Source organism: Chroicocephalus ridibundus, chromosome 4, assembly GCF_963924245.1.
Source record: "Chroicocephalus ridibundus chromosome 4, bChrRid1.1, whole genome shotgun sequence".
NCBI lineage: Eukaryota > Metazoa > Chordata > Aves > Charadriiformes > Laridae > Chroicocephalus > Chroicocephalus ridibundus.
In genome coordinates, this window is record NC_086287.1 from 12,032,730 (window position 1) to 12,059,393 (window position 26,664).

The 26,664-nt window shown below is 40.4% G+C and overlaps 1 protein-coding gene across 5 annotated transcripts in view; it reads left to right on the forward strand.

Annotated features, from left to right (window-relative positions):
- Positions 1-26,664, forward strand: part of GALNT18 (polypeptide N-acetylgalactosaminyltransferase 18) — a 248,148-nt gene that overhangs the window by 155,987 nt on the left and 65,497 nt on the right. For all 5 annotated transcript variants that reach the window (XR_010070678.1, XM_063331769.1, XM_063331772.1 and 2 more), the window contains exons 5-7: positions 14,203-14,386; positions 15,241-15,438; positions 17,955-18,069. Coding sequence is in view for 4 of the 5 variants with exons in the window: in XM_063331769.1 (XP_063187839.1) it covers positions 14,203-14,386; positions 15,241-15,438; positions 17,955-18,069 (497 nt within the window). In the remaining variant the exon portion in view is untranslated. The remainder of the gene's footprint in view (positions 1-14,202; positions 14,387-15,240; positions 15,439-17,954; positions 18,070-26,664) is intronic.

A 26,664-nucleotide genomic window follows, 5' to 3' on the forward strand; every position in this document is an offset into this window, starting at 1 on the left:
GAAGCAGTGGTCACATGGGTTGGTATTGGAACAATACACAAAACAGATTTGTTTTGAGACGAGGAGCAAAAATTGACATCAGTGGAGTATTTCAGAACCTGCCAGGTGTGTTTGAGGTAGCTGATCACAAGGTGTAGCAACAGCTTATTTCCCAACTGGAGCCAACCTACTTGTGTGGCTTCTGGCACACGCCGATACCTTTCCAAAAGTGGTGTTGCATGAGTCTCTTTCCTAGGAATATGCTTTCCCAGTGCTTATCGTGACATCCCTTTGTTTAAGAATTGTATGTATCTGGGGATAACTTGTACCAAGGCCCCTAATTAATGGCTTTAGATTTAACTGTAAAGAAAGTCCTTTAATCAGAAGAGAATTGCCGCTTCCTCTCTTTGTTAAGATACGGCTGGTATGTTCTTTGTTTGTCTACCTGAAGGGATTAAACAAAGCATGTACAAGATAAACAGATCTTTATTAGGATTTGATACAAAAAACCTTTTCTGAAGCACGATTGTAGCACAGCAATTTTAATTAGTTTTCACCAATGCTTCCAATTAACACCCAGAGTGTTTACTTTTTAGCTACAGAGAAGATTCACTCAGATAGCAAATAAAAAAAGCAAATCTGACAGTTTTGACGTGCAGTAAAAAGACTGAGTAACTTCTTGAGAGTTGGTCATCTTTCTGGGTTTCAGAAGGTTATTTGCTTTTGCTGTGTAGTAGGTTTAGGGTTTTTTTGTACTTCTGGCTGGTCTAACTGAGGAAAAAGCTATCTGCCACGTTTTTAAAAGAGATGTTATGAAACCTGCTAGCTCTCTGCGTTTTAGTTGTTCTAATCACCCTAATTTGCCTGTGGTGAAAGATGGGAACATTGACTAGTCTTCAGCTTGCAGTATTTGAACTGTGACCACTTCTTGTTTACCTTCTCAAGCATTTTGTCTTTCTATGTTTATGAGATTTACTGGAGTTTCTTATTTTTGCTGGTTCGAGTTCCCTAATTGGAATTGCAGCATCTGGTCAGGTTCCCATTCTTCATATGGACTGCAAATGTAGCTCTGGTAGAAAACCCTGCCAGTTCCTTTGACAACAGCTTTGCACATCCTCTTCTGAGGGGCATATAAACCTCTTCAGGGGAAATATTATGCAGAATGCAAGTGGTCAAGGACTGTATAAAGCTGGGCCACTTTGCTATCCAATGGCAAAGATTTGCATGACAGTAAATTGGGTGTAATTGTACCCCAACTTTAGTAAGTAGACGTGTTGTTACATAGACTTTTTTTTGCCTTATAGATTGAAGTAGCAGCTTGCCAGTGCTAGTAGGGCTGTGAACATCAAGGCAGCGCTCTCTGTTGGTTTCATCAGATGCCATGTAACCTGCTGGTTCATGTCATGGATGAGGTGATGGTCTTGGGATCAAGGCAGGGTCCAAAATGTCCATGTTATTTTGATCTGTCTTGCCTTCTCCAGGTGTGGCACGGTGGCTATAGTTGTTATCTCCAGTGTTGGTGACAGGGAGTGAGAACCTGGGAAAATGCATTGGGCTGGCTGGCTGTGTCACATGCGTGTACATTTATTAGTCTGACTCACAAAACATCACAGAAATTTTATGTTAACTTGCAGTTTGTTTAGGCCACTTAACTCTTTCCAACATAGGTATCTCAGCCTTGTTTGCGATGTAGACTACAATTTACACATTTGTAACTTCTCATGGTGGGGCAGATTTAGAAAGGGGGGGGTGATGTGAGGCCCTTGAAGATGGAAGAGTCACGTGCCTGGAGGAGCTTTCTGCTCTCCAGCTTTCTAATAGACCCATGCCGGGGGCTTTTTGAGCTTTGGAAAGATCACCAAAATTTCTATGGAATAAATGCTGCTCGGTATTTTAAAGTTTTGAATACTATAACTCTGAGTTTACTACCTTCTGGAGCAGTCTCCTTCTGCAACACGCTAATAAGAATATAGCTGTATAATAACCCTCTGAGGTTAACTAAGATGAATGCCATATAGGAAATTGAGATCATTACCCAGTCTGAAGTTGTCAAGTGGTTTTCAATACAACATATTGCAATATGCAGACAAGGTAGAAATTTAATACTCATAGTTGGAGAGAATTTAATCACGGAATTTCATTATGAAATTTAGCTGTGCAAGAAGCATTCTTTTGAAGATGCGAAAAGGTTTAAATCTGAGAAGTCAGCCAGTAACTATTCTGAAAAATGTGGGTATACTGCAAATGAAATTGCAAATCATTGCAAATCAAAATCCAGTCCAACGAAATTAGCCTGTATCTGTGCAAAATCGTTATTCACAATGAAAGGTCAAACGGTATACTGGAAGAATTGGATAGGAGGTGATAGTTTCAAGCCTTTGAATCTCTATAATAAACGGAGTCTGGTAGGTTTACGGTGCTACAGACCACATCACAGCTAAGTGAGATACAGAGAGTACTTAGTGCTAACAGTCCTTCATAAAAAGATCTCCTGGAAAAGACCGTAAAATTCCCAAGCAATATTTTATATAAATGTCAGGATTCAAAAGTATAATGTGTATAAGAAATAATAATGTCAATAAAGATTATGCTGGGAGCTCTTCATGAAGACATTTAAAATTTACTGTATTTATTGAGAAAATGAAGCTATCTGAAAAGTGTGGTGGGGAGGGCCTGGATAGAAATGCCTCCGTGCGTAGTTTTCCACATGAACAGTAAGTCCGACACATCCTTAGTTGTACTTACTGGGCAGAGGCTGGTGGGTCCTGAGGTTCTCCTGCTTTGACCATAGATGTTAAAGCATTGCTTTAGAAAGTAAATTTTGAAGGAAAGAGCTAAAATTAAATGACACAAAATAATGAGAGAGGACACAAACTAAAATTAATGTAATCTTTACCAGAACACAAATGATGAACAAACCTGTCGTAATGTATCTAAATTTAGTAAGAGAAATTGTAATTCAAGAATATTCTTCTGGACTCTTGTTTGCCTAATACTTAATGAAAAAAAAAGTTAGAAGCTGTTTAAATGATACTGTTAAATTTAGGCATTGCCTTCCCCTATGGAAATATTCTTTAGTGGGATCTCGCAAGATCTAAGTCATTTCAATGCCCAGTTCATGCTTTTGATTTCAGTCCATTTTCTGTGACCATTATCCTTAGCATCTCAGGAGCTGCTGCGCTCGGCAGTGTCGGGCGTTGATGCGTGACCTGTGCAGAGAGGACCGCTCCCTGCTCGATCCCAGGCAGCAGATCCAGAAGTGCTGTGCATTTCCTCATGGTTTTTCCCAGACAGCGCCAACCAGCTCTGCTGACAAGATGAGAACTTGAACTGGTAGCCCAGCCTGCTTCCTGTAGTTTGGAGCAGGTACTGTCCTTCCCTGGTAGTTCCAGCCATCTGCGGTGTGAAGCAAAAACCTGGAGCAGCCCAGTCACCTGAGCCTCTGGCTGCTCACTCCAGGAGGAAGTGCTGGGAGTCTGGTGGGATTCTGTCCTATCTCAGCACAGTAAAAAGACACTTTTCCTGCTTATAATGTTAAAATACATTGACGCTACTGCTGGTTGTTTCTGGGGAGCAGGAAAGGCTGATGTATGTTCTTCTATGGGCATGTTTTGTGCAAGCAAGGCTTCCACCCTGCTGGGAGGCATACTAATAGCCAGATTAACATACTGTATTTTTAAAATAACATACTTCCAATTAAGCAGGATTTAACCAAATCTTTCCCAGGCTGCAGTAGGATGCTAGTAACAATGCTGTTCTTGTATTGTGAATTGAAAAGGTATTATGAATTTTAGTTTCAAGGTAATGCCTGGGTTATTTTTAATGCCTCCCCTTTTTTTTCAGAAAACATAAGGGTTGCTGCTACTGTCCCTTGCATGTTTCTGATGCAGAAAGGCACGGCATGAACAACACTTGTAATATAACAATTAAACCCCAAACATTTCTTTAAAACTAATGGATACAATGTGATTAGATGCCCACAGAGAAATTTTCTATAATAGCTGAGGAAAGGCTTGGAATAATTTGTTGTATGCTGATGTATTTCATCTAAAGATGCAAATTGTATGCTATTGTGTTCTATTAAGACTTGGAGTTTGGGATTTTTAGGAAGCAGTGGATGATAAACTATTATAATAAGCAGTCCTTTACTTGGAGATCATACGTGCCAGATTTAGAGGTTTTCCACAGCTACCAAATGGCACGGTCCCAGCACTGTGTTACTCCCAAGGAGTAATCAAATATGCTGGGAAAGAAGCAAGCCAGAATTTGTTGCTTTAATTTGGAAATGTACACAGTTGATTCTTCCAAAAAACCAGTTTCTATATTTAGATAGAAACAAATCCTGCAGCTCTTTCGGTGTTCAAACGAAAATAATTTCTGATTTAAATGGGTGGTTTACGGGAGTAAGAACTATTTGGATTTTGTCCATATTTTTAGGAAGTTTCAAACAGGAGAAATTGTAACTTCCAAATTAGTCAAATGATGTGATTAAAACCCACGACTTAAATAGCACAGCAGATAGCTCCCAGATTGTCCCAAATGAATTTGGCAGTGGTCTGTGAGGAGACGTTCCTTCTGTGGTTGTAGTGGAAGTGCACACTAAAGGCTCTTTGCTTGCTTGGTATGTGATGGGGTAGGTCCTGCCTTTTCTTTGTATGACAGGTTAGCAGACTCTGATGGATGTGCGATGTGATACATTGTGTTTGGCAGAATTTTTCAAGGCTATGTGGTATAATATGAGGGCAAGTGAGAGCTGGCTTTTACAAGGGCTAATTATAACTTGCACATGCTGTCATGTCACTTGTGATGTTGCATTCACACACATGATCACAGGTAGGCAAGAAATCAGTCTTTCTGACCTGGAGTATGGATAGAGCATTTTGCATCTGATGTGTAAGGGTTGGCTGGTAGAGTAAGATTCAGTCATTCAAAAGAAAAGCTGGTAACTCTACATTTGGATGTAGTTAAAAACAGGCGCTGGTTTTTGTGGTTTGTTTTTCCTTAACTGCAGTTTAGTTTGTAGAGTGAGATCTCAAAAGGAGAAATAGCGTTATTACTGTCCTGACCCTCAAGGATGCTCTCACAGTATCATCAGGTCTGGTGCATGCTGGCTACTGGTTTGCTACCAAGGAGCAGCTCTATTCAATGAGTATACGGTTGGATTATAATTTTTGATATAAAGTAAGATTTTCATAAAAAACAATGTGGCATGCAAGGCTAAGTCCTATTTATTAAAACCAAAACCTATCTTTTAATGCTCTCTGGCATAATGAATGTTACTTAATACTGATTAATTGGACCTGCTTTGAGTCAAGACTTGGTCTGCAGAGGTCCCTTCCAACCAGAAGTAATCCGTGATTACTTTCTGTTTCCTCTTCCTTTTATAGTCCTGTTTTCAACTTCCCTGCTGTTAGAGAGAGGTTTGATTCAGACAGCAGCTCTGTTCCTTACATTTCTGACTGCATATTTGCATGTTCCATTTTTAATGCAACTTATTTACTCAGAATCCACTCCAGAAATAAAGTGCTTACACTTGGACTATTGTGTTTTAATTGGCAGTTTCCTTTTCCTTATGAATCTGTTATAATAACATGAACTGCCACGCTGTTTCTTGGACTCACGATTATTTTTCAAGTTTACAGTACGGCAAGTGGCTTGCTGCATCTTATGGTTATAGAAATATGGATTATTTCTAATGTGCTCTTTAGATTGTATTTTTCTAGATTTATACAGTCTGCTCTGGCTCTGTTCAGGCATTTAGTTTCTTTTTTCTGAATAGTGATTTTTCTGTTCCATACGCGTCCAAGAAATAGATTAGAATTAAATACTGTATATTGGGAAAAAAAAGCACTTAGATTCCTGGAAACAGCTGCTCTCCAGCTGGGGCTAGAATGCATTTCTCAGACACTTCTTTTTAACATTTAAAGGTCATTTTACAAATGAATCCAGGAACACTAAGAAATTGAATTATGAACTCGGAATTTGGCAGTGGTTATTTCAGTAGTGTATTGTATTCACGGTGTCACCTCTAATGCACAGACTTGATGCCTGTGTAGTGCTCACTTTATGATCCCTTTCTAAAACTATTGTATCCAAATAAACACCAGAAGTTGTTCTTGCATCAGATGTGATACAAATACCTGATTTCAGTGATAGTTCTTGTTTCTGACCAGGTTTAACCATTGTTGTGATCGCATTTTTGTAGTCATAATATATCCAGTAACAGTCCCTAAATGGGAATCACTCATACACAGTAAACCAGAGTGGAATAGTGTTCCTGCTGAGATTAATTCAAGGATCCAGCAATCAGTAAATTGATTGGAACAATTAAGAATATATAATTACATGTCTGTGCTTAAAGATATGTTGAAGATTTAAGCACCTTTCCGTTGAAAAGGTTGTAGGTATTGCCACGAAGAGATACGTAGCAGCCTCTGTGGCCTTGCTTTGTTTGGATGGCAGTGGTTAACTATTCACAGTGCGTGGGAAGTCCCTGTTCTACTTTTAGCTTGTGTTTGCACGTTTGCTGCTATAAGCACATACACGCCCAACTGGCTTCTTTGTCAGTTGTGAACTTTCTAATTTGGTAATTTTGTAATCTAAGAAAAAACACTTTGTACTTTTTTTTATTAGTCCTGCCTTGCTGCATACACTTAAATTCATTAAAGAGCTCAAAGGAATGTTCACCTGAGAGCAGAATTATTTTCTTTTCCTCTCTTGGTGTTAACGCTTACCCTTGGTAAGCTGTACTCTGTACTCAGAGGTAAGCGTGTGAGTCTCTCCTGTTGTTAGGGGTACGTAAGGGCCGTGTTTAATTCCTTTGTTGCAATGCATTTCTGTTGACATTAACAAGAGCTTCAGATACCAGCTGCCTCTTAATCCTGACCCAGTGATGTGGATGAGCTCTTGCATCTGCACAGAGTTCTCTGGGCTCCATATGGGCCACGGCTCAAACTGCAGAATCACAGCCTCGGGGAAGTCATGCAGTGTTAATGTTCCGCCCTGGAATTCGGAAGACCCAGGTTCTGTTCCTCCCCATCTGCAACTTCTGATGTGACCTTGCAGATTCATCTGGCTTCTCAATTTATCTCTCTGTCTTGCAAAGTGTTGAGAGACACTCTGCTGCTAGAATGTGGGCTCGCTGATACTTAGAACAGGATGTACCTTAGGACAGAAATTGAGTACTCCCTTTGAACAGTATTCAATAAATAATAAAAGGGAAATAAAAGGGATTTACAGCCCTTATTATAAAGACATTACTACAAGAGAATAGCACTAACAAAAAGTAACAGATGTAATATTTCTTTCTCTAGTATCCTCCTCCTCCATAACATGATATTCAGCTGCCACGGTTTCCAAAAGATTTTCATTGTTTTTCTCATACTATTGGGATTTATTAAGATGCAGCAATATTTCTAGGTAGGACTTAATGATCTGGAGGGTGGTATCCCACTTTCATGGCTGGGATTGGAACTATGCATCATTTAAAAAAAAACCAAAACAAAACACAAGTAGTGTTCATGTTTGCTAGATCGCTCAAGGAGTTGTTGCTGGCACAGGTCTCTTCTGCAAAGCCTGTTTTGTGTTGGGAGGTGTGCTAGTTTACTGATTACTCTTTTGAAGTGGAATTATTTGCTGATATGTGGTTCTCGTGCTCTCAGATTTCCAGGACCTTACAACCAGCAAGAGGATTCAGTGACATGTCCACCTAAGCTCTTCCCATGCATAGACACGGTGTTTGTGAGAGAACAGATCAAAGCGGCCCCCGTCGAACCCTTTGAAAGGATTCTTCTGGGCAATTGAAAGAGTGTGTGTTTTGTGTGTAGGGGCTGAGAGGGGAAATGTGTATTTTTTTCTGCCTTTATTGTGGCAAGAAGGGTGCCGTTCATGTGCTAAACGAAATAAATCCTTGGCTTGTAGTCCGAGGTGTGAGCTGGAATGAATTCTTGTAGGCCTCATTTATCTTAATAGACCTGGAGAGGTTTGACAGCAGCTGAGACTTTGGATTGCTGAATGCAAAGGTTGTGACTGTGAGAGTTCATTACGCTATCTGGCTTTACATGTGGATAGCCTGAATTTCTGAGATTAGATTATGCATCTCTGTCAACAATACAAGTTAGGTGTAGTAATGGAAGAAAAGGACTATACTGCTTTTTTGTTTTTGAGGTCTGTCCAAATCAATTCCTTGCATCACATTGGTAATTTCCCTTGGGTGGTTTATCTTTTACCAGATAACATGAGGTTATTAAATACGTGTGCACAGCAGGCCCTGGTTATCTGTGTGTGCATTGTTGCCCTCTGTTGCAAATATTCTATGTACACATGTGCATTACAAATGACATGCCTCTATCTGGTTATAAATATTTTCCATTTGGAATTGTCTGCTTCTGCTACAGAGATGAGAGGTGATCACTTGAGCATGAAAGATAAGGGGCCAGAGGAAAGGAAAATAAAAATTATGAAGCACTGAGCTGCATACAAAATAAGTGACATAATCTGATGTACAAGCCTATTAGATAAAGTGGAGCAAACAGTTTTTATTACATGCCTAGCTGCTGCCATGAATTCAGGTTGTATGCCTACAGAGTGACTGAGAGGGAAGTGACAGGGAGGTTTTTTGCAGCAAACCAGGTTTAACAGGCTTTCTTTATTTGCCAAAAAGAAAGTTAGCTATGTTAATACATTCAGCTTTTCTAAAGGCTATAAAATTGTTATTGGAAGAGTGGAAAAACCATTCTTCCTGTTCCTAAGACTTTGGACCACAAATAGTCAGACGAAGAAGATGGAAAAACCTTGGTTTAAAATCAGTTGGTTTGTGCGAATTCTGTCTTTTTGCCAATTTAGCTGCCTTTCCTGCAGAAGCAAGATGTACCTGATGAGGTGCTCCTAGTATGGCTGTAGTTCTCATGGTGTACCCACTTCTTGTGCTCTGCCAGTTGGCTCTTTTGCCTTGGTGCAAGGCAGTGGATCCATTCTGACCTGCTGCACAGGGAGTTCAGGAAGGCCCAGGGATTGTTGCCAGGAGCAAACTGACCAGTGGTCCCTTGGCTCCAAGACAGGCAGTAGCTGTGCTGTATGCCTGCAGCTGCTGTAATGATTTGCCTTTAGAAATGTCCTTTATGATCCAAGAAAATATCCAACATTGATTGTTCTTTACCTGGGGACCAAAGTGTGCCTTCTAAGCAGCTCAATGAACACACAAAGCTAGAGCATAAAAATAATGAATTGGCAGGATTTTGCCCCTTTCATGTAACGTGTCAATCCACAGTTTCTGGCACAGGGGAGGACGATTGTTACGTTACACTCCATTCTGTATTGAAGAATAATTTCTTTCCCTTCACAGTAAAAGAAGCCATGTTTGTGCCAAATGCTAAGGTTAAAGAGGGACATGGTAATTCCTGGGCCTTTGACATGGAAGTAAATTTTTCCCTAAAGGTAAAAGCACAAGCCTTGCAGAGACGACAGTAACATCCTGCGTGCATTCTGCTGCACTGAAGTCAACGGGGACTTTTAGACTTTAGAAAATGCATAGACTTATGAGAGAGCTTTTATTTATTTATTTATTTATTTATTAATTATTTTAGCTCTGTTGGCAAACTTACAGCTAAGAAAAAGAAGTCAGTAAAATGCATCTGTCTCAGCAAATCGTGAGTGTCAGACTTTACAAATGTAATTGTTCTGAGAGATGTGAGGACTCGTTTAAGCACTCAGAATGGGAGTACATTAAAGCAAGGAAGTTACTGAAAGTGAGGCTTAGTCGTTCTTTAAGCTACTTCTCTATGAATGTGAGGCAGCAATTCCTTATTTATGACAACACTGTTTGTATCAATAACTTAAAAATTTGAAATCTGGGGACAGATCCACAGCTGCTGTAGGACACTGGAGTCCCATGGGGCCAAGGCACCTTACATAGTTGAGCATCTAGCCTGATAACTTCCCAATTTAGGGAGGGTAGAGACATTCAAAATGTAGATGAGTTGCATGCCACTGGATGAAGAGCATGAACTGTAGATGGTTTTCTTTCTGAGAAACTCCCTGGGGCATATGTGAGAAATCTTTTACATATTGTGTTGCCTGCCACAACCCCCAGCATTTGAAGAGGAGGCAGGACTGTGGTCCAGATAGCCCATCTGAGCTAGAACTGGCCACTCACACCAGCCAAACAGCCTGCAGCGCTGCAAGGAGAGCAGTTCCATTGCCAGGGCCTCTCTCAAACCCCTGTTCTCTCAGACCATATCCTGAAGGGAAGATGGCTTGTGAAGGGATTTTCACGAACTAAACGATCCCTTCACGTACAATCTCTGGAGCTGTGGGACGGCTGACAACTTCTGACTCGTCTGCTCCCTGCTTCTGCCCTTTCTTCTGAAGGCAAAGTTGCCTGAATTCTTTATCACTGCTTTGATTGGCAAATGGGAAAACTTGACAAACAAAATCTTTGTGGATTTGTTAAAAGCAAACAAACAACCTCCTAGAAGTATTAGAACTTAATTATGTTAATATTAAACATAATTATGGCACATTCGTTATGTTTTCTACATTTATGAGGAGAGTTGTGCTGTGCTCTCCAGACATCTGTACCATATAGAGACAGGTGGTAGAGTGCAAGATTTCCAAGCGCCAGATCGGCACCGTTTTCCCGTTCCATATATGGCTGCTCTTTCTCTCCAATTGTAGATACTCATTCAGCTTAGTCAAATTGAGTCCTTATTTGAGAGATTCTGCCCTGAAAGGCAAACACATCTATCTTTATAAGCCTGTTTGTTTCCATAATTAGAAACCGAATCAGCAGTGTATTGAAGATGACACATTTGCTCATTCTCTTTCTTCTCCCTATGGTGGCATAAAGCAGTGAAGCACAATAATTAATGAAAAAGACTGCTTATTATTCAGGCAACAAATCTGCAGTGGAAAAAAAGCAGAGCATGTGTTAAAAATATATTGCTGAAGACCATCAGTGCCATCACAAAGTATATCAGTTCTAGGGGGAGAGTCCCATCATTCAGTCCAGTTGGGTGGGGTGCTCTAAAAATGTCACAGATAATTGAACTCAGATTTCTCATGTAAAACTCAGGAAAACAGGGAATGCATGCAAAAATCCTGACGTAAAAATCCTGCTAGGGCATCTTTAATGTTCTTCCCAAAATAGCGACTTTTTTAGCTTCATTTACGTCTGTTGTGTCCTGTGGCTGAGTGAAAATGATACATTTTTTTAGTAGACTTATCTTTTCTTCTGGGAGAGTCTGCCCAATAGGTTTTGTAAGACAAAGGGTGCACAAAATGCTCTGCTCAGCACTCTGCCTTTGCAAAGGAAGGCTAATCTGTTTTAAATAACAAAGGCCAGAAAATGCCTGACTGCAAAATACTGCTTTGTCCACTGTGCTACAGAGTACATGCTACAGAGTAAGTCACTGCTTATGGGCCAGTTTTGAAGATTAGGTAAAATGCAGCACTTTCCTCCACCTCCTGAGGCTGATAATGAAGTCCGGGGAAGGATTCCTCCATACTCCCTGATCGTGGGTAAGCCTGCAAAGTTCCCCTGAGACTCTTTCAGGCCACTTCATTTCCAAAAGCTGCAGTGTGACCAGAAATTTAGAAGTATTGTAAATGTCACAGCTGTAATGTGCAGCTGAAGTCATGCTGGTGGCAAGCCAGGATTTGGGTTCTGTTCCATTTCCACCTATTTCCATACTACAGCTAGCTATGAAAAAGATTTTGTGTTTAATCAAGTTTATAAAGTCAGTCCACATTAGGAAAAGTACATGACAGGAGTAAGAATACCCCACTTGCTAAAAATGAAGGTGACTGAGAGAACAGTGACTCCATCAAGGGTACTGATTTTCAATTCCTTGGTTAGAGCCTGCTTTCCTTTTATATATTATGCTCAATGGTGATGCTGCATTGTTGTGGCAAATAAAGCTTCCTGGTGTTGCGAAGCTATGAACAGCCACTTACACTGAGAACAAAGCTTTGATCTTCATGTTTTGGTATTCACCCTCCACAATGTTATATTTTGGGAATAGAGGACTGTTTTGCACTATTTTTAGATGGGCACAATTTCAGTAACATAAATGTCATCTTCTAAATTTAAAGTGCTGTTAGCTGGAGGTTGGTTTGATAGTTTTGTTCTTGCTACGGATCTGTGTGTTAGGGGATGAACAGTAACATGTGGCTTTACACAAGCACGATAGAAAACCTGAATATGATTTTTTGACTTCATAAGGGGGAAAAAAAAAGTGTATTGATCAATGCGCAGCAAATATAACACAAAGTAGAATAGTGCTCTGTGATATGTGTCTTAATGCCTCATGCTGTTTATTCAAGGTGACGCAGTCATAGATAAACAATTTGAATAGATTTTGGCAATATAGTATGGAAAATTCGAGGAATATATTGAGGCCATTCCTAAAACATTGCTGCAGTTTAAGGACTGTAAGGGACATGGTCATCAGATTATTTCTTTGTAATTCTTGTTCTTTATGAAAAACTGTAAGTATCAGCACTTTTCTTTGGTATTCTCTCGCTTCCATGTAGAGAGTTAATTTACGCAAAGGCATGTAGCATGCACAGTCCTGCAATATCAGTGGAACCAGCTGCAAGAACATCATGCCTGGTGGCTATCTGAGAGTCTTTACAAAGAGGGGTAAATTTAGTAAGTCTTTGTACTTGACCGTCTTGTCCTTTCCTCCATATCCTCGGAGAAGCAGGTCCACTAAGGTCATATGGGTTGTAACAGTCCTTGGGTTAGAGGACCCCTTGTGAACCAGCTCTGTTCTGCTTTGTCAGCCTAAGGGAGGACGCATCCACCTTCTTTCCAAGGATATTTAATGTGGCTAATAAAGTGTGCTTGCTTTTAGTTTTCTGTTGCATTAACCATTCTAGTGTGCGTGTTGTCCAGACCTGTTTGAGGTGATCAGTTCTCAGAGTGTTTGGCTTATCCTGTTGAGAAGCTAACTGGGCTCAATGCAGAAATGTCCCCCTGATGTGTAGCTAGGAGCAGATTGCACCGCTAATGCCAGCAAGACAATTGAAGAGAAAGTCTCAAGAAAAATCCTATTGTATTTAATTGGGAAGCATTTTGGGCCAGCCAACATGACAGAAGTTGTACTCCCACCCACACTACTGACTACTGGGTGCTGCTTCTTCCTCTGCTGGGCCCTGGTGCCATCCCTTGTCTGACGTGACTTCCCCTCAGCTCAGTGCCCCAGGGCTATAGGTACTGGCCAAGTGCAGGGAAAAAGAAAACTGCTGTTCTCTAGAGTGTAAAGTCTAAATGGAGTGAAAAGAAGGGGAATTGATTATGGAGAAGTTAAGTGGCTTGCTCAAGATTTCACAGAAAGGGCTAGGCAGCATTGAGCTTTTAATGCAGATTTGATGATATCCAGTTTAGCATCGTTACCACGGGGGCATTATTCTGCATCACAGCAAAGATATTTCTGGATTTGTGGAGAGATTAGGAAGAAAGGGAGCTTAATAACACCAAGGGAATTCTGAGTGGTACCATAACATAAATAGAACATAGGAGTAATTGTGAGCAGCGTATTCAGTTAGTAATAATAATGAACAGCATATTTCAGATCTACCTATTGGATTTTCTCATGTAATGGTCTCTAAACCATAGATACGATAGCTGTTGATTAAAAAGTTGTCATATTTTAATTAGGAATGATTCTCCTTCAGTACTTTTACTGGTCTTTGTTCTCCTGAGAAAAGAACAGAAATCATGGGACTTTTTAGTAGAGAAGGAAAAGAGCTGTCAAGGTTTAGAAAGAAAAATGGAAAATGGATAGGTAATTCATTTTGTTCTTAATTATTTTTCTTGAAATACTGGTAAAGAAAGTTCATTGACAATACTTGGGCATATTTTTATGGAGATATAAGATAGTTAGCTTTTTTGTTGCTACAGTAACATAATATGCACTTCTGTAGCTATGATACTTCATGACTGAGGATTTTGTGGCATGTTAATGTTAAACAGTGGTAGGATTCTGATGTCAGTTGTGTAGGCTAAGTAGTTACACTTGGAATTTTTTATTACTATATAATTTATGATCCTTCTACTTTTTGTTTGCCTCCTTTTAGACTTGACAATTCGAGAATTCTTAGTAGCTAAATCGAAAGGGAGTATTTCCGTGTGTGAAGACTCCTGTTTTGCTGAAAGAACAGGTTTTTACATCTTGTTGAGCTGATACTTCTTGGTAACTTCTAATTCTTTCCTTTCCACAGAAGAACTCAAGGAGAAACTAAAGAAGTATGTTGATGAAGTGAATGCCCGTAAGCCTGGTTTCATCAAGGTGGTTCGACACAGCAAACAAGAGGGGCTGATTCGGTCTCGAGTTAGTGGATGGAGAGTAGCCACAGCACCAGTAGTCGCTCTCTTTGATGCCCATGTGGAATTTAATGTGGGATGGTATGTGCGTCTGAATTTCTCTGACCAAAGGAGACCTTTTCCAAGCGCTGTTTATAAATTACTGAACGGTGTTTATCTTGCAAATAGAGGGTGAATTAGCATTCTGATATTTTTAATGAAGATTCAGACATAATCGTGGACACAAGCATGAAAATTGTATTTGTGCTGTGTAACATAATCTAGATCCATTTTATAGTGTAACTTATCTGCTGGTCTAATGTATTTAAACTATATTGGAAAACTTCATGTTAAAAACCTCCTCCAATAATGTAGCCCTTTGCCCATAGGAGCAAATTTATCTTCTTTTAATTAAAAATATTATGTGTCTTTTATGTTCTACAGTGTAAGCAAAGAAGTGTCATTTTGGCACTGAGGTTGCTGCTCTGTGGAAAAGTAGCTCAGAACTAAACCCACATGTTCTAACTTGTTCAGTCTGGATTTACTATCTCTGTTTCTTCTTGAGTAAAAATGATGGTAAAAGGCAAGAGCTTTGGTCCCTAGGATAGATCTATTATTAGCTCTGATCTTGAAGTCCTTGATAATATCTAGAGCCTGAAGTTATCATTATTTATTAGCAAGGGTGTAAATGCTCTGATATGCAGATACTATTTTCTTCCATTCAGCAGCTCACATCAAGGTTAATAAAAGGGCATCCTAGATAAAATATTGCGGAATGTTATTTTGGGGCAGATCTGGCTCTGTCAAAACTCCCATCTCGAAGCAAAGGGAGCTCTGAATGGGTAACAGCTATAGACTTTGCCCTTCCTGAAATATACAGTATAAGCTGCTATTTCCATCAGTGCTATGCTTCTACAGATGCAGTCATAACGTGGTTTTTTTTATTATTTTTTTAGGGCTGAACCGGTGCTCACTAGGATAAAAGAAAACAGAAAAAGAGTTATTTCTCCATCATTTGATAATATTAAGTATGATAATTTTGAAATAGAGGAGTATCCCCTCTCAGCGCAGGGGTTTGACTGGGAGCTGTGGTGCCGATACCTGAACCCTCCTAAGTCATGGTGGAAGCTGGAGAACACAACTGCTCCAATAAGGTAAGATGCGACTGTCACCTAGGTTAGTGTGTCGCAGGCAGTGCTCATTTAGGTATGACAGATGGTGAGTGGTCTCAGCTATGTAATAGGTTTTACTGACTGTAATGTTAAATTTCATGTTAAATTAGTTAAGTGTCCTTGAGCTGTCTGCGTCAGCTTTTGTCCTTGACCCCTACAACCCTACAGATCAAGAAAACTGTTGTTTCCAGTAGATCTTTTGAAATAGTTTTCCTTGTTAATTGGGGCAAACCACAGAGCTGAAGTGAAATGGTAGACTTGAATGCTCAGCAGCACTTCTTTCTCCGAAAGCCTTGCCTGCTAATTTAGTGGTAATGGTCGAGAAACAGAATTTTCTTTACAAATGCATTATATAAACAGAACTGATGTGACAGCTGTATTCTTTATAATACTGTCACATAGCTTTACAGCTGTGTTATGCCCTAGGAGTTAATGCTGGTACACTAGTGTGTGAGCAAAGACTGTATTAGATCCTTGCTTTGGTACAATCTATCTCCGTACTTTCTTATCCTCTCTAGAGTATTGTTAGCCTGGTACAGAACAATACCCTTGTCTCCAGGAGAGGAGGAGGTGCCTCTGAATCCTCTCAGCAGCTCTGCTGAGATTCCAGGCCTTTCTTCTAGCTCTGCATTCATACCAAGGAGGTCACTGGTGCCTGTACTCTAGCTCTCTGCAGAAAGAAAGTATGAAGACTGTTCTCACCACCTACAAAGCAGAACCTTAAATAGCAGTGGCAGCGTGAGGGGGTCATCATTGCCGATCAGTTTCTGTGCAGTCAGTGTAAGGGATATCTTTCATCCAGTAGTTCTGTCTTTTCAGGCAGGCAACTTTTATCGTGAGTTGTCAGCTGAGACACCCTGAACTGCGTTGACCCACATGCTGGTCATTAGAACAGGCCTCAGAATTGGAAAGTAGGAGATAAAAAGTCACAGGTTTGCTACAGACATAAGTAAAAAGGGGTGGAAATTTCCACATCATTAGGAGTGGTTCTCAGTGTTAATGAGGTCTGTTAACATGAAAATACCTTGAAGTATTCTACCGAGTCCTGGGGAAGCAAACCTTCAATATTAATTATGATGACTTTTTAAATTAAAAGTATTTAAACTCAGAATAAAGAGCAAACCTACTTTTCCATTTTACCCCAAAACTCTGTTCTATGTGAGGATTGCGGAGTGAATGTCCTTTATGAATATTGGATGTTTAGGTTTGTTCCCTAGCCCTTTCCCTGGCACCTTTTATTCAGTGCAATACACAGTATGTGTGTGCTGGATAATTAAAACAAACCAAAAAAAAGCCACATGTATTGATTGATGCCTTCTATCATGGCTCCAGTATGCTTCTAGAATTATAAAAAAGGGAAGCAGGTACTCTGAAAAATACTTTAAAAGCAACACCAAAAGCAAGAGTACTTTGTCATGAAAGAAGCATGGTTTTTGAAGTGAGATTAGCTGCTATTTTCTTCATTAATAAATACATCACAAACAGTCTTTTGTTGTTACAAAGTGGGCGCTATAGCACTTCAAGTTAAAGGCATGAATGTGTAGATTTCTGTAGAATTGTACAATTTGTGATTAAGACATCCTATAATCTGTTTGAAAGCAGATGTCTACTCTTCCTGCAGCTTGAATGTTCCCAGTAAATGCAGAGTGGTTTCCCCTGTACTGCTAATTAATATCCTGTTGTTACCAGAGTTCCTGATACCAGCATAATAATCAGAAAAGACATTTTTATTTCTTGTTATTGTGGATTGTAAGGTAGGAGAAAATGAAAAGGCTAAATTACTCTGTGTTATCCTCCGCTGCATCTAAAAAAGTAAAATTGTACTCTCAGTGCCTGAACTCTTACCTTCTTAAGATTGGCTCTGCATAGTAGAGGTTGGCTAATTCAGGTCATGACATAAATATAGCTTATTTATTCGGTAAAGATATGTGACATTTAAATTTGGCTCAGGACAATGAACTAGTGTTGCAGTACGCTGGTAAGGGCAGACATTTCTTGATTCTGTATTGCAAAACCTGACCTGGAAGTTCCTATTCAAGAAATAATCTTTTCTTTTATGTGAGCATGTAGACACAAGTTTTCTTCGCTGTAGAACCTAGCTTCTGGCTAAACGTGCAAAACTGGGCATCTTTGGATATCCTTGCTAATTATCACAGACAAGAAACGTGAGGACTTAGCAGGGACAGAGACTAGAGTGGCTGGTGCCTCAGAAACAAAGTTGGGCCTCCTGGATCTAGTGTTCTAAGCACTGAAATCCTACCTGTTCCGGTGAATATGTGTGTCCTATCATTTTGAGTCCATTTGCCTTCAATGGTGCTTATTTCACTATAGAATCAAGAACATGAGAAGACAAAGCCAGATAAATCTGTATGAGAAACACCTCCTTAAGAATCTGTCTTGACGCACCATTTGACACAGCAATTATAATCTATTTCTGAATAATAAAATTATTCATATTCTGTCTGTTAATTTGGGTTGCTGCTGTTTTATTCTTCCAGAAGTCCTGCATTGATTGGATGCTTCATAGTAGATAGAGAATATTTCCAAGAGATTGGCTTACTGGATGAAGGCATGGAAGTATACGGAGGAGAGAATGTGGAGCTGGGAATCAGGGTAAGGAGCATAACCAACCAATACTGGTGGCTTGCATTTAAAATACAGCGTGCTTCTTATTACAGGGGAAAAAACAGTCAAAAATGTATGGATGATGGCATGCAAAGGAGACCCACAGCTGTGTAGTAGTATAGGTCGTTGTATTTGAGGAGGGAGGGAAAAAAAGACAGAAAAAGCCCCTATATCTTTTTAAAGAATTTATCTGGGACAGGGATACAAATACAGAATTTGGTATTATTCTATGCTAGGAAGAATATGCTAGAAAGAGTATGCTAGAATTCTGCAGACATGATACCCAGAACTCCCTGTTACCTATGATCTCGGACTCAGTAAGGAGGATAATTTCTCATCAGTGTAATGGGAAAAGCCTTTCTGTATTACTTCATTTATTTAAATTAGAAAAACCACTGTGGAGTAAACTGGAATATATAGGCATTTATGCTGCCTTCCCTCTGGAGGGGAATTAAGATATCAATAAAGTGCATAAATGCACATATTTTCTTCTTCCGTCGTAGACTCTTCACCTGTTTACTAGATGCAGTATTGTGTGTGATACGTCTACTTCTTTCTGTATCTCTTCACAGCTAAATACCATTCTGAAAATACAGTGCTGTTCTGTTTGAGAATCTTTCAGGTTTTTGATAAAATAGAAATTCTTAGATAGAAAGGTGGTAATGAAAAATGGTATGATAAGTGTTAGAAAATTAAACTCTGATTTCTGCTATGAAATGTTAGTGGAAGCTTGTATTTTGTGCTTTTTGGTTGCCAGAATGAAAGCATGCTGTTATACAATAGCAAAAAAAAAAGAATTTATTTTAAAAATACACAATCCTCGGCTGAGACTGTGAGATATAACAAAGAATACTCATTTTTACTTCTGGGTTCCAGAAATTCTTTTCTCCCACCTGTCAGATATAAAGTGTTATTGCAGCAGGGGCAGGTCCCTTCTCAGTTACATTAGAGCACAGTTTTAAGGAAAGGCAGAGAGAAATGCAAGACTGCTTCTTTTAATATCACCGTTCTCCTGACTGTGAGGGCCAGAGAGCCGCCTTCTGTTCCTGAAAACTGATTTTGCAGCTCAGTGTTACGATGAGTTGAAAATTAGTGTCACTTTGATTTTTCTTTTCTTTTTTGAACTGACAAAACTATTGTCTCCTTGCGAGTGTGAGGAGTTTTTATCTGGTTTTGCGTCATGAGATATATGCTGTCCAGTCTGCTATACTTAGCCTTGCAGAAGTTGATTGAGAAGAGTACTTTGATGGACAAGACCAGAGAGACACAAATCTCTGCATAATTGAAACTTTGGAGTAGACTGGATCACTGGAAAAAGGCCCAGCACTGCTCTGATTTCCTTATGGCTTTTTGTCTGTCTCTAGGGAAGCAGAGCCTGACCTACATAAAATACTTTCATCTGTAACAGATTGTAGTGTGCAAGGTAGCATAATGCATGCTGCCTCATCTAACTTTATCCTGACTTGGATCTGTGTTCCAGGCTGTATCAAAACAAATTACTGAGCTGTAATGAACAGATTTTGCGGCAGTTTATTACCAACTCTTCTTACAATTCGCAGCATATCCCAGATAATACCAGGATGAATATTAATGTACAGTGCAATATTAGAGCTTCTAGGAAGCACAGTATTATTTCTACAGATGTTAAGCTTGAAAAGAAATCTCCTTCCCTCAGCCACCTGCTTCTGGCACACGCCTGGGGCCATGCACCACATCTCGGCAAAATACAGGTGGCTGCTTCAAATGTGCTCTCCTGTTATGGTGGACGGCCATGTCATTCAGGTGCACTTATCCCTAGAGGTGCAGCTCCCAGGGGCTGCCTTTCATTTCCTTTGGGTAGGACTACATGGAAAACTGTATTCAGCAGGTGATTTCAGGCCAGATGGTCTGTCTCTGCTGCTCAACTATGTTTTCGTCTCTACAGCAGCAAATAGTCATCTCTAGATTTCTTGCGTTGCTTTCAACTATGAGGCCTACGATAAATCACTTAATAAAGAAGTAATGGTATGAGGTTCAACAAGGCCAAGTGCCGGGTCCTGCACTTGGGTCACAACAACCCCATGCAGCGCTACAGGATTGGGGCAGAATGGCTTGAAAGCAGCCCGACAGAAAAGGACTTGGGAGTGTTGGTTGACAGCCGGCTGAATATGAGCCAGCAGTGTGCCCAGGTGGCCAAGAAGGCCAACAGCATCCTAGCCTGTATCAGGAATAGTGTGGTGAGCCGGACTAGGGAAGTGATCATCCCCCTGTACTCGGCACTGGTGAGGCCCCACCTCGAGTACTGCGTTCAGTTTTGGGCCCCTCGCTACAAGAGGGACATTGAGGTGTTGGAGCGTGTCCAGAGAAGGGCTACAAAGCTGGTGAGGGGCCTGGAGGACAAACCTTATGAAGAACGACTGAGGGAGCTGGGGTTGTTTAGCCTGGAAAAGAGGAGGCTGAGGGGAGACCTTATCACCCTCTACAACTACCTGAAAGGAGGTTGTAGAGAGATGGGGGCTGACCTCTTCTCCCTGGTGACAAATGATAGGACGAGGGGAAACGGGTTCAAGTTACGTCAGGGGAGGTTTAGATTAGATATTAGGAGACATTTTTTCACTGAAAGGGTTATTAAACATTGGAATAGGCTGCCCAGGGAGGTGGTGGATTCACCATCCCTGGAGGTGTTTAAAAAAAGGGTAGATGGGGCACTGAGGGACATGGTTTAGAAGTGGCTCTTGTCAGGGTAGGCTAAAGGTTGGACTCGATGATCTTAAAGGTCCCTTCCAACCTCAACAATTCTATGATTCTATGATTCTAACTGTTCTACAAAAACTACATTACAGTACCAGTGCAATAAATAATGTTTCCATTTTAAAATGATGCTCTCCAATCCATGACTATGTATTGCTCACTGTGCTTTATCTTTCATTGCTGTTTTCCTTTTTTAAGAAGTACCTAGCTTCATCTAGTATTCTGCTGTGTAATACGCGTTCTCATGTAGGGGTGGAGAAGCAGACACCATGTGCCCAAACTGACCTGGTATCCAGGCTAGCCAAGAAGTAATATGCTGTGTGTCACATCCTCTAATATGATGGAGTTGATGTCTAATGAAATTTCCTTGATTTTTTTCATGGCTTGAGTTTCTAAGCAATTTTAATACAACCTGTTCCTGTTCTTCGCAATATTTAGGCCCTGGAAGTCAATTCTTTCATTGGGACATTTTATGCATAAGCGTGTAAGAGGAAGCACCTACAGGAACAGGAGAGGTTACTTTCAACTACAGAAATAGCAGCAAGAGTTAGGATCATTTGAGCTACCTGTTTATCTTAAACGCGCTCAGTAGAGCGTGGTTTTCTGTCCTTAGATTACTAATTTTGTTCCAGAGGATGTAATGCTACTGTGAGCCAAACTCATATGCTGCAGCATCGTGTGATGACAGGACTGGGTAAATCACTGTTTCTCTGCCCGTGCACAGAGTCACAGCCTTAGCCTCCATTTGCTTTTTTAGCAACTGCATCTTCAGTGATGTGAGGTAAGATTTAATCTCCCAGCTGAGATGGTTCTGAGCAGCAAAGTCTGCCTATTTAGGATTTCTTTTCATTCTAGAGAAACCATTACTGTAACTTCTAAAATGTTGAAATGGTTTGTTTTCCGCTGAACTGATGGGATATTCACTGTGCGGGGACAGGAATTAGACCCTGACGAAATGGAGACTTATTTCAGTATCCTCTCCCAGGAGGTATTTTTGTCACCGCATCATCTGTACAAATATCTAGTTATTTGTGTTACATGAGTGCAAGAAAATCCCCAACTATTGGCAACTGTATCTGAAGCATCCATTGTTGGTAAACCGTAACAAGCCACAGAAAAAAGGTCTTTGATTGAAGGATTATCCTCTTGACTCTGATGAATTAGTTTGTCTACTCAGCTCTATTTGTCTCTAATTTGGTGTATTATTTTAACTTCTAAGATTTTTACTCTTGTCTCTGGCTGTGTAATAACATTTGTAAAATACTAAACATATATTATTAAATAAATACTAATGGAGTTCTGTTGCCTTGAGCTAGAAGCTGACAGATGAGTTCAAAATATGAATGCATTTTGAATCTTAGAAGCAACGCTGTATTTTCTCCTCAAGCAAGTATTTTCTTGCAAAGCTATTTGTTTGCTCCATAAGAAAATAAAGCCAGGCTGGTTGCTGCAAGACTTGACAGCATCCTTTCTGAGCAGCTTGGTCTGTGATTTCAAAATCTGTGATTTTTGAAAGACTCATTTACTGTGCCTCAGAATCATATTCTTAAATTCACGTTAGGATGAATAATGCTTCTTTTTGGTGTGTGTTCAATCATTCCCAGTTGAAGTGTGCTCTTAAGGGACTAGATTGCATTTGGAGGGCAAACTGGAATCACATTGCTTATCCAAGAGACCAAACAGAAACTGTGTTGGTAACTGCCTTATAGCGGAAACAAAATGTGAGCGTAAGGCTGGCATTTCTCACCCTTACTTGGGCTCTGCTTCTGGGTTGTGCTTGCACAAGCAGTACTTGTAGTTATGGAAGCCCTTACAAATCCATTGCAATCAATTAGATGCAATCAATTAGATCCTGCATTAGATGGTTCAAGTCTAATTTTCAGTAGGCTTCTTAAAGGCCTATTCCAATTCCTACTGAAGTCAGCGGAAGATTTTCTATCAAGAGCAAGCCTGTAGCAATCATTTTGTCATTTAAAGCAGCCCATGTGTTTGATAAAGCTTCCAAATATCTGTTACCACGAAGGTGTTTGTATCACTTTTAGGGATGCCTGAACAAATATTCGGTGATTTGCCTCGGGTCACAGACTAAGTCATCATCAGAATCAAGGGAATGTAAGCCCAGGCTTTAACTTGGACTAATTACATATGTCACAAAGACTTTGTGTTTGCAGCTGAATTTGTGTTCACAGGAATATAATGGCCCTGTTAAATGGGTAGGAGGAGATTTTGTTAGAAGGTAATAGCGCTTTAAGGGAAAAGGAACGGATCTTGCTGCCACTAAGTGATATATCAAGACTTTATATCAGCTGACCCAGGAGGAAAGTGGCGTTTATAGTTCAGACTGAGTATGGCACACTACTTTTATATGGTATGTTGCCATAGTGAAATTAGTTGTATTTGCAATAAAATAACATTATAATAAATGGATATGCTTAATTTCCTGTTAGTCTGGTGGTTTGTTTATAGAACTTACATGAAGCTGACGCTTTTTCTGTTGGTGGAGAACTAGAGGAATCCTTCTTCTTGCCATCCTCTTGGTCTGACTCTTGCAGCACACCCGTGCTTTGGCTCTGCCAGCATAGTTGTCGGAATGGCTGCCCCATACCTGCTGTCTCAGAACACCTCCAGTTCAGAAGTAAACCTTTACATTGTAACTTTTTTTTAAACTGCAGGGTTAATTTTAATGTTAATCAGTTTGTGATTTACCATGCTGCCTCACAAACCGTTGTGTTAGGAAAATTGAGAGGCTGGTGTGCCAAGAGGTAGAAATTATTAGGAGGGAACAAGGAAAGTGAAGGCATTTCTCGCCGAGCTGCTGTATCGCGGGACTGTTTGCACAGAGAGTGAGCAGTGGGATGTGTCATGTGTGCACAGCATCTCTTTGTCCTTGCTGCCGGGTCCCCTTTCATGGCACTCCACTGAGCAAAGTAGATCTTCCCTAAATTCCCTTCAGGAAAATGAATGCAGATGTCCCCCATTTTTTCACTTGCCGTGGTCTTAAAGCCTTGTTTTTAACTTTATTTTAATAAGTAGACCATAGCCCTTCCTAGTAGGGGATGATTTGCTGTACAGAAAACATCCTTAGTGTATGATCACAGGTGCTGTTCAACAGTATGAGGTTGAAGGGAAGGGCTGAGAACTGCAAGAATAAGCATGTTCTTAGTTGCTACTTTTAGATAACATTTAAATACTGCTTTTTAAGATAGTGATTTGTCTTTTAACTTTACATTAAAACTTTGAATAGACATGTCTATTTTATTTTTATCCGTTTTGTGAATTCAGAAGGGAACATTTCTAGACTGAACTCTGCAAGAAAAATTTGTAAAGATTGACCCAAATGTTAGTTCTTACAAGATGTAGCCAATGCTTTTCATAGTCCACGCTTTCACCAAGACAAAAATGATTCTTTGGCAGTGTAAGTACAGTGCAAGTACTTGCCTAGCGCCCTGTGTAACCAGTAGTGGCTTCTCAGTGTGGCCAGAATTATTGCCTCATTGTGTTAACAACCTGAATTCCAAGATGACACAGACTAGAATTCTCTATTTACAGAGTTGTAATTCCATAAGAAAAAAACAAAAAAAACTCTGTTGGGAAAAAAATAAGTAAATTGTCATGCCTCCAAATGGGTGTCAGTCATGACATCAACAGAAACTGGCTTTCTGTGGCATTTTCTGGTTTTGTGTCAAACCTGCAGTGGAATAATTGGTTTTTTCCCCCCCTTTCGCCCACGAATGCCTCAGCAGGTAACCTGCAGCTACAGCATGTGCAATTATACAGACAACATTACCAGTGAATCATTTTTGTGTTTTTGCTCTTTCTGGGGAGAGAACATTTTATTAGCTGCTCCCACAGGAAAGCAAATGATTGATACAGCATCAGCTAATACGTGGCGTAACTATTCCCTACAAGTAAGGAGGATGAGGCGCTTGGAGATTTCTCACAGATGTTTTTTCTCTGGTTGTGCCTGTGTGGTTGTGTGTTGCCAACTGGGCACTAATATAGACATCTTGATGTTTTATGATAGGAAATTGTTATTTATAGTGGTATGGAAAGAAGTAAAACAGTTTAAGTCAATATGCACTTACAAATCAGTGGACTCGAGTGAGATGCAAATTAATTAGGGCTTTATTATAAGATAGCCTTATGTTTAATATCTTTCTGCACTTCAAGTCATGGCATGGTAGCAGTGCCATTGTAGCTTCTGATATTACAGTTCTTCGTGGCCTAGTCTGTGAAGATTTCATATTTGTTTTAACATGATACTGAGGTGACATCTCTCTAGAACTTAATTTCATGGAGAGTTTTTAGTACTGCAAGACTGATTTAGTAATCTAACAAAGATTAGAGAAAGACCAGTGTGGGAGAGCAAGAGATTGTTGTGGTGTAACAGAACTGAGTAGATGGCTGGGATGGATACACCAGGATGGATCCAGCACGTTTGCGTCAAAACTGTAAAGGCCAAATACCTTTACATGTGTCATAGCACCTTGTGTCTTAAGTCAAGCAAGCGGGGCAAAAGACCAGCTTGGCTGAACAGGGAACTCCTTGTGGAGCTCAAGAGGGAAAAAAAAAATTACGATCTCTGCAAGCAAGGTCAGGTTTCACAGGAAGATTACAGAGCTTTGGTTTGTATACACAGGGAGAAGACACGAAAGGCCAAAGCTCAATTACAGTTGAAACTGGACAGCGTTGTTCAGATAACAAGAAGGGCTTTTTAAAGTACGTTAATAGCAAGAGGAGGCTTAAAGAAAACATTGGAAAGATACTTATTGAAGATGGTCATCTGACTAATAGGGATGAATAAAAAGCAGAGGCGTTCAGTGCTTTTTTTGCCTCAGTCTTTAATAATACTGGTAGACTTTGGGCTGCCTGGTCCCCTGAGTCAGAGGAGTGTTCCCATGAGTGTGGGAACGGTGACTTTCCATTTGTGGACACTGAAATTGTAAGGGACCAGCTGTTATCAGCTGAATATTCACAAGTCCATGGGGCCTGATGGGATTCATCTCAGAGTACTGAAGGATCTAGTGGATGTTATGGCAGGACCACTCTTGATCATCTACCAAAGGTCTTGGGAGTCTGGGGAGGTCCCTGCTGACTGGAAGCTAGCCAATGTTATTCCAGTTTACAAGTGCATGAGGGAAGACCCAGGGAACTACAAGCCTGTTAGTCTAACCTCAGTTCCGGGAAAAATTACGGAGAAGATTATACTGGGTACTGTTGAAAGGCTTTTAAAGAATAATGCAATCATCAGGCACTGTCAACATGGGTTCACAAAGGGGAAGTCCTGTTTAAGGTCACCTGTCTAGTGGATGAAGGGAAGGCAGTGGAAGTAGTTTTTCTGGATTTCAGTAAGGCTGTCCCTCACAGCATCCTTCTGGGCAAGTTGTCCAACTGTGGGATGAGCAGGTTCACGGTGCAGTGGATGAAGGACCTGGCTGAAGGGCAGAGCTCAAAGGGTTGTAGTGAATGGGGCTACATCTGGCTGGTGACCGGTCACCAGTGGTATTCCTCAGGGTTCAGTTTTAGGGCTAATTCTGTTCAATATATTTATCAACAGTCTGGATGCAAGAGTTGCATTATTAGCATGCTAACTTGTTGTTGTGTTGAAATATCAGCAAGTTTCCTGATGATACCAAACTGGGAGGTGCTGTTGGCTCTCTTGAGGGACAAAATACCTTGCAGAGGGTTCTAGATAATTGGAACACTGGGCAATGATTAGTGGGATGAAATTTAACAAGCCCAGATGCTGAATTCTGCACCTAGGATGGAGTAACACCAGGCACAAGTATAAATGGGGAGAGGAGTGGCTGGAGAGGTGCCCTGCAGAAAGGGATCTGGGGGTCCTGGTCCACA